Source organism: Gracilinanus agilis, unplaced genomic scaffold (assembly GCF_016433145.1).
Source record: "Gracilinanus agilis isolate LMUSP501 unplaced genomic scaffold, AgileGrace unplaced_scaffold7638, whole genome shotgun sequence".
Taxonomy (NCBI): domain Eukaryota; kingdom Metazoa; phylum Chordata; class Mammalia; order Didelphimorphia; family Didelphidae; genus Gracilinanus; species Gracilinanus agilis.
The window spans coordinates 1-8,429 of record NW_025398339.1 but is presented as its reverse complement, the minus strand read 5'-3'; the positions used below and the strand labels follow the sequence as shown (position 1 = coordinate 8,429).

The 8,429-nt window shown below is 45.4% G+C and overlaps 1 protein-coding gene across 1 annotated transcript; it reads right to left on the bottom strand.

The window, feature by feature from the left end:
* Positions 1–3,848: 3,848 nt before the first annotated feature.
* Positions 3,849–8,429, bottom strand: LOC123256644 (B-cell receptor-associated protein 31; the record flags this gene model as incomplete). Its single annotated transcript, XM_044685231.1, has 4 exons — positions 8,400–8,429; positions 7,174–7,289; positions 6,393–6,493; positions 3,849–3,996 (listed from the first exon to the last, which is right to left on the bottom strand). Coding segments are annotated over exons 2-4 (341 nt in total), but the record flags the coding sequence as incomplete, so codon positions are not given.

The following is an 8,429-nucleotide window of genomic DNA, read 5'->3' as shown; positions in this document are numbered from 1 at the left end:
ATATATATATATATATATATATATTTAGCACATCATTTGTACTACAGATAGCATCAGTCTCCTTTTACAGATTAAGATCTTGAGGCTTAAGGAAGTACCTTGACTATGCTTGACAGAGTTGGCCAAGTTATCAGAGGCAGGATCTGAATCTATGTCTTCTTAAGTCCAGAGCGTGACCAAACAGGACAACTCTTCAGGTATCTATGAAACAGTTCTGTCCCATTAGATTATGAGCTCCTTGAAGGCAGAGAGCATCTTCTGCCTCCTCATATATCCTCAGCACTTAGCCTGGCACACAGTAGGCTCTTCATGAATATTTGTTGACTTGAATAGCCTGCTAATAATTTGTCTTTCTTTTTTCCTCTCCCAGATACCACTCTCTGAAGTACTGGGTTCCCCTCAATTCTTTCCTATTTGCCAAGTCTGACATCTATGTAGAAATCTACCAAGAGTACCAATCTACCAACCCTCAGGTGCTGTTTCGCAGGGGTCCCCTCTATTACTGGATTCCAGTCAGAGGTCTTGGGAACACCAAAGTTCGTTATTTGCCATTTCGTGCAAAGAGCAAGTTCCTTTTGTTCCCTATGGCTATACAGGTGTGTGTATCACTTGTCTTTAAGCCATTACCTTCTTAGGATCCATACTAAGTACGAGTGGGAAGGGCCAGGCAATGAAGATTAAGTGACTTGCCCAGGGTCACCTAGCTAGGAAGTGTCTGAGGCCAGCTTTGAACCAGGAACCACCTGTCTCCAAGCCTGGCTCTCTAGCCACCGAGCTACTTAGCTGCACCAGAAGAGGATATCATTCCTGAACCTCTGTCATCTTCTTCTGTGAATTGTTAGGCAAATCCCTCCACTGTAGAGCCTTTGGTATATCCAAGTTTATCACATTTAAACTCAAAAATGCAGGAGAGGGAAGAAAGAACTCAGATAGATCAAATCAGTAAGTCTCCAGCCAAAGAAAACTGCCCAGCCCATTAAAGACATTCTGTCCCTAGACAAAAGACCATCATTCTGCCATCTTCAACCGTGGATCAGAATAATAAATCCCACTGATAGCATCTAAATATGCGGCCATTTCTGGCCCTTATCCTCTGGCTTCCACGGCTACCACTTTCAAAAGAAAGGGAATGAAAACATTGCTTATGTCCCTGTGTCTTGGTCTCCCTCCCCTCCACCCCCACCGTTTGGTCCTTTGTTTTCAGGCCCAGAATTTCATTCCAGGAGATGCTTTTAGGTTTCTTTTGCTTGTATTTTTTTATCTCCACATAAATCAGTGGAAATGGGTAGTAGGCCAGCAAGTGGAGTAAATCTATCTCTGCAGGCTCGGTCTTATCCTGGGTCCATTTACCAAGATGAGAGTCTGATTTCCTCCTGGCCGCAACAGGCCCACACAAAGCCACCTGCATATGGCTGCCTTGCCCCAGGGAGTCACAGATCTGACTCTTGGCTAGTGTCATTAAAGGGATTCCTCACATTTGTCATTCCCAGGAAACCTCTTCCTTGGGTTGTTGTTGTTGTTATTATTATTATTATTATTACTATTAAGATTCTGTCTTAGAATTGATACTGAGTTATCGGTTCCAAGGCAGAAGAGGACTAAGGCAAGGCAATAAGGGTTATGTGACTTGCCCAGGATCACCCAGCTGGGAAGTGTCTGAGGCCAGATTTGAAGAAACCTCTTCCTTGTTCCAGAGCACTGGGAGGGGTTTCTCTTTTCTGAGAAGCTCCGTGGGGAAAGCCTAATGCCTCCTCCTATCTAGCCTCAGAAGTTTGGCTTCTCCTCCTCCCCTCCATACCACATTTTTCTACTCTACACCTCATGACTTTGGTGTCAGTTCATCTCTTTTTCCACCCCACCCCACACCTGCTTCCTAGATCATTTCTTCATCCTACCTACTCAGTCGGGCAGCATTTCACAGGCTAAGCACTGGAGATCCAAAGATAGAAACGAAACCTCAAGAAGCTTGCCTTCTATTGGGAGGGGGGAAACAACACATATACAGAAAACTGTAAAACCCATGCAAGGAAAAATAATGATTTCTGGAGAGAATGGAGGAAACGAATGACAATGTCAGGAATTCCATGGCTCAAGAGAGAAGGAAACATATTTTGGGCAAATGTGTCAGCCTCAGCAAAGGCAAGACAACTGGAGATGGAATGGCAAATATGGGAAAGAGCAAATGAGGGCCAATTTGGCTGACCCACGAGTACATGAAGAAACAGTTTTAAAGGAGCCTGGAGGGGGCAGCTGGGTGGCTCAGTGGATGGAGAGCCAGGCCTAGAGACGGGAGGTCCTGGGTTCAAAATCTGGCCTCAGACACTTCCCAGCTGTGTGACTCTAGGCAAGTCACTTGACCCCCACTGCCCAGCCCTCACCACTCTTCTGCCTCAGAACCAAGACACAGTATTGACTCCAAGATGGAAGGTGAGGGTTTTAAAATAAAAATGAAAAAATAAAAGTAGCCTGAAAAGGCAGGCCAGAGAGGCCTGATAGTGCAGGCTTTTATATGCCCTGCTGAGGAGTTTGCATGTTGCCCTAATGGCACAGGTTTGAATAAGAGAAAGGAACTGAGGCCCAGCAATAATACTCTAGTCCCTCCTAATCGCTGAAGCCTCCCCTTGGTTTCCACACTTCCTCATATCTTTATATTAGGGTGCAAGAAATCTAGGAGCTCACCCAGCAAACTCCTGTTCCCCACTGACTGCTTGCTATACCCAGGCCTGCCGCTACATAAGCTAGACTCTTCCACTTTTGTGCCATTACAAACCTGAATCCCTAAAGAAACCTCAGTGGCCAGACTAAGAATCAGTCACCTCTTCTCTCACATTTGCTACCCCCATTTGTGACTGGTTCTCAGTGTTGGAGCCAAATGGCCAGCATGCCACAGGCATGAACATGACAACCTGAGGCCATAGGGCAGGGGCACAGTAGCCAATCTGGGCAGGCCCAACGCTTCCACAGCCTTTCTTCTTCCTACTTCCCAAACGAATCCCACACTCCAGGCTCCAGGCATTCTGTTCAGGCCACTTCAGGCCAGATGTTTGCACAGCTCTATCCGTGGCACCCACTTGGACTCTGGTTGATCTGAGGGTTTTCTCAGGTCAGGAGTTACCTCTATTCCTTCCTACAGTCAGATTAGACTCAGTAACCTTTGAAGCAGTACTAAGGCCTCATAGGAGGGATCCATCTCAGTGGCCCCTCATCGAGAGAAAGGGGAAATTCCACTCTTAGAACTAGAAGGGACTACTATGGGAACATACCCTTCTTTATTTTATTTCCCCCATGAATTTTCTTCTAGTGTAAGCAATAGGCATCTTCTTTCACATGATGAACATGGAAATAGGTAATATATGATAATACCTGTACAACCTAAATCCTATTATCTGCCTTCTTAGGGAGGAGTGGAAAGGAGAGAGAGAGAGAAAGCATGGATCGCAAAATATAAGAAAATATAAAGAAATTATATTGATGTGTAATCTGGAAAAAATTAACTTCATAAAATTTAAAAAAAAAGAACTAGAAAGGACTTTTACCATTGGCTAACCCAAGTCCTTCATTCTGTGGGAGACAGACACAGAGCCCAGTTACTGTCTAAGCAACAGGACTTGATTTGGCCTTTTCCAGGAAGAAGACCTTGAGGGATCAGACTGGCAGCCCAAAAACAACCCAAGTTTAAGGGCAGAAAAAAAATCTCCAAATAGGAGAGCCAGTCTCCTGGCTTCTTTCCCTTCTTGCCCTTGCCCCCTCCCGCAGTGGATTTTGATGACATGGTCCAGAGAAGAGTCATGTCTCAGCAGCTGCTCAAAGATGGCCAGCCCCCACCCTCCTAAGTACTGGAGACTCACAAAGACAGCAGCAGAGAGAAGCCAGCGATGTGGAGGTTTCTCTGGGCCCGGAACAACTTCATGTGGAAGTGCTCCATGGCCCCAGGATTATTCTGCAGGTTCACCTTCTCTGTCACGTCATCATACTTCCTGATCTCCCGCACGGCATCTGTTGGGGGGCAGGAGAGGAAACACAGGAAGGGGCTCAACCACACCCCAGCAGGCAGTTGAGGCTGCAGTGTGAGGCCATGACGTTTGCTCGCTGCTTCAAGTTCTACTGTCTTCTCATCAAAACTCCCCATGCTAGTAAGCTTCCCTCTGCTACTTATCTCCTGGAGGGGCAGCCCAGGAATATGGCCTCCCAATCCCTCTACTGAAAGATGTGGGATTCTGGAAATTCTAAAATTCCCCAAAGTACCTACCCCTGGGTTTTTGATGCATTTTGATAAGTTCCAGGCTGCCTAAAAGTTTCATTTTTTTTCCCTTTGGTCTAGACCTTCAATCTCATTAGTCTAGGAAATTCTTCATAGAAAAATCCCTCTTTAACTCAGTCTTAGAGATTGCCTTGGGACATTAAGAGCCCGTGACTAGCTTAAACTCTGCCCAGGTAGCAGAGGCAGGCCTTAAACCTCAAGATCAGCCTGCTCTCCACACTGTATTTCAGCCCCTCAAGTCTTCTGTATACCAAGTTGTAAGCTGATGGGAAGGCCATACCTAACAAACCCTGCAGTGCCTGGCACCATACCAGCCATCTGCCAACACTAGTTTAGGAAGGCAGAAAGAGAACCAGCTCTGGGCAATCAAACACCTGGATATCCCTGTCCCCATCTCCACAAAGTAACTTGGCAATAATTCGTTCTAATGCCCAAGTTATACATTGAGAGCCCAGAATGAAGTCCAATTATGCCGTTCTCTGCCAGATGGCCTTATTTTCTCTAATCTTTCCTTACTATCACTATCCCCTCCCCACAGGGCCCACTTAAATTTGCTGAGAAGTATCAACAAGGTGAAATGAGAAACCAAAGACATTTGTTAATAAATGACTCTCCCATCCACCTAACTCTCTTCACACTCAGCCTTTGGTCAACTTCAGAGGCAAAGGAAGGCCTCTCTTTAAGCACTCCCTGTTAAAACTGGTATTAGTCCCACAGCTGGCCTGTCTCTCATTGATTATCTTAATATTATTAATAATAGATATAAATTATATGTCTTTATTAATAGTTCTATTCACAGGAAGACGCTCTCTTTCTGTGTACACACACACACACACATACACACACACACGCGCGCTTGTGCATGCATGTGCACATACACTTTCTGCAAGAACAAAAACTGCTTAGGATTCAGTTGTCCTTACTGAAAAATGGCAAGGGGGGAAAAATGAGAAATACTGAATTAGAATGAATAAACTGTCTGCAGCTATGCAATCAAAGTGGGAATGGATAATCCCAGAACTGCCAAGTGCTCACAGCCAACCCTAGAAGGGAGACTTGGGGCCTAGGCCTGGTTCATGTGGTTTTGAATTTCTAGCTCATTGTACTAACCAAAACACATGGGATCAAAAAAGTAGGAGCACATGTACCATCTGGATTGAGATAGAGCCCTGAACTGAGTCCTAAAGCCACCCCAACCCTCCCACCAAAAAAACCCCAGCCTCAAAAATGGCCCAGAGGACAACACAGATAGTCTTCTGCCACTATCTGACTCAAAGCCCTGGGAGTAAGAACCCTGCTTAAAAGCAGCTTCCTTCCAGAATTTTTCCAGGTAAATGTATCACATATAGCTATGGGTATGGTATGCAGGCAGCTGGATATGCTTGAAACTGGTGCGTCACACCCATCTTACTAAGAAACAACCTTGCCTGGACATATCCCCTTGAGTCTTATGAATTAACCTGCCAAGCCCTAACTAGACAGGTAGGATGGGAGCTTAATATTGTTACGGCATGGAGTTCTGCCCTGCTTGGGCTAACGGGGAAACAGAAGACCAGTTAGTGAAGCCGCTAAAGCTCTTTTGAAGCAGTGGTCTAATCTTTCCCTCCCACGGTGGGGTCCATTTACCCCCAAACGCAAAATGGCCTAAGATCTAGGTTCTAGTCCCAATTGTGACACCAGCTCCCAAGTCCAATGTCTCTTTTATGCTCTCCTATTGCTTTTCTTGAGTCTTTGTTAAGAAATTCACTTTTTTCACCTTTCTTCTGCCATAAGCTCTTCAAGGAGTAAAAAAGGGGGACTTTGTTTTATCTTTGCAACCTTTACATGGCTGGCTGGTTCTAAAACCCTATATTGGTTACTGTGAGGAAAAGCTTGCCCAAGTCTGGGGTCCAGATCTGTTAGACCAGTGGCTAGAGTCTGGTAGTAATGAGAAGGCAAGGCATCCTGAAGACCATCCACTAGCATTATCCCTATATTTGAAGGATATTAGAGGAGGATAGATGCCTGTGATAGGGACAAAGTCTGGGAAAGAGGGTGTTCCACAATGTTGGAGATTAGATGAATGGAAGAAATGGAATGGTGAGAGGTTCCAACTTGGGGTACTGCCCCCAACCACATCTCTGTCACTCACCAATGACAAGCAGAACCAGAATAACAATGAGGACCACGAAGAAGGTGTTACCATAGCTCACCACCAGTTGCACCAGGCGAGACTTAAAGATCTTCTGCCATCTAAGGAGAAAGAAAGAGAAGCTGGAGGCATTCGAAGGCCAGAGGCTGAGATCCCTCTCAGGCCCAATCAGTTGAAGAAAAAGATTAGCTTCACTTTCTTATCCCACCCTTACCAGAGAGTTAACTTCTCAACTTTCCAGTTTGGGAAGTCTGTGCCCTTGGACAGCCAATTGCTTAATTCCTGACAATTCTGGAGAGATGAGTTAGGTAAGAGACACAACTAAGAAAAATTAACTTAGAGACCTTGGCTATTGGTTGCATAAGGACCTCCAGCCTCCCACATACACCTCCATTCCAGACAAGTCAAACTAATAACTTGGCTCAACAGCACCTTTACCCCAAAGGTAAAAGGGGAATGGGGGAGGGGAAGAGAAATCAGTAAGATTCCCTGTTATAGGTAAAGGGCTTTATATAAAACAGTATTAGTAGATGAAGGCCCATACAGGAGGCTCTGCCTCCCTTTAGGAAGAATGGCAACACTGATGCCTAGGAAAGCTCAGAGCCATTCCACTAGGGAAGCCCACTGGCAGCAAGTTTTCCTTGCTTCAGCCTGGTCTGACTCCTAGGGCTGTATGGGTTAGCCACCAAGCCTATACACATAGGTCATGGAGCTCAGCATTGCACAATTCATTGTCCAGGCACTTTGAGGCCTAAAGTTGATTGCTCTATATAGGCTGTACCTTTTAGGAGAAATGAAAGGAATGCAGAGCAACAACACAGCAAAGACCTCGGCATAAAGGAACGTAGCAACAGCAGTCCACTGGAGACTCATCCTTAATCAATAGCTGGTTCAGACCTAGAGGCAAAATAGACTGACCTTTGAAATGTTCAGAAAGATTTGAGGGGAAAAAAAAAAAGGACATGAGAAATAGGGTAAGGGGAATGGATTGACTGGCAGCAAACCCTCCAAAGAGCCTGTGCTCACCTGTACTTCAGCAATTCTATGCTCCAGCTGTCAAAACCTCCCTGCCATTCTTCAAACAGGAATTAAAACAAGCAACACAATCAAGCCCCATTAACAAGGCAACTTCCAAAGGATATGGGGAATCTCTTGGTTTCTGTAAATAACCTAACAAAGTCTTGAGAGTATGGGCTTTAAAAGTCCCAAACATAGGAACCGCCAGAGTTATTCACAAAACTACTATGTCCCTTAAACCAGGTAGCTGAGTAGAATCTTGAAATACCAAGAAAAATCAAATCTAGTTGATTTCCGATGGATAAAGCACTAAAGGTAAACTGGGCGACTTTGGCTAAGTCACTTTACCTCTCTAGGTTTCTTTTTTTTTTTTTTTTTTGGTCATCTGTATAATACAAATTAATAATGATGAACACAGCTGAGAGTATGGGCTTTTTAAAAGTCCCAAACATGAGATACCAAATCTAGTTGAGTTCTTGTGAGCAAATCAATAAAAATGATCTAAGTGACTTTGGCTAAGCCATTTTACCTCTCTGGATTTTTTTTAATCTATATAACACATTAATAATCATCATCATCATCATCATCATAGCAGCTTACATTTGCGGAGTGATTTCAAGTTTTTCAAATCACTCTGCATATTTGCCGTAAAATGAATGAACTGAACTAGACGAACCCCCTGGACCCCTGCAGGGAAGAATCAGGAAGGAGCTGGGTCTTCCAGATAGGCAGGAATAAGGTCCCCTCCTCTCCTAACGAGTAACCCTACTCCACCCCTCTGCTGGAACCTGATCAGGGCTCCTTGACTATGCAGCAGGAGCCCTTCGCTGCTCACGCCCTGGTCAGAACGCTGCGACAGCTATGGGTATCTGGCAGTGCCAAGGAAGAGGCCTGGCCCCGCTACTTGGGGCCCAAGGGGTCCTAATTCCTGCTGCGGCGTGGGCAGCTGTCACTGCCCACGCAGCCTCGCCTTCCTCCCAGCCCACTTACGCCCAGCTCCTGGGGCGCAGCCCAGAGCAC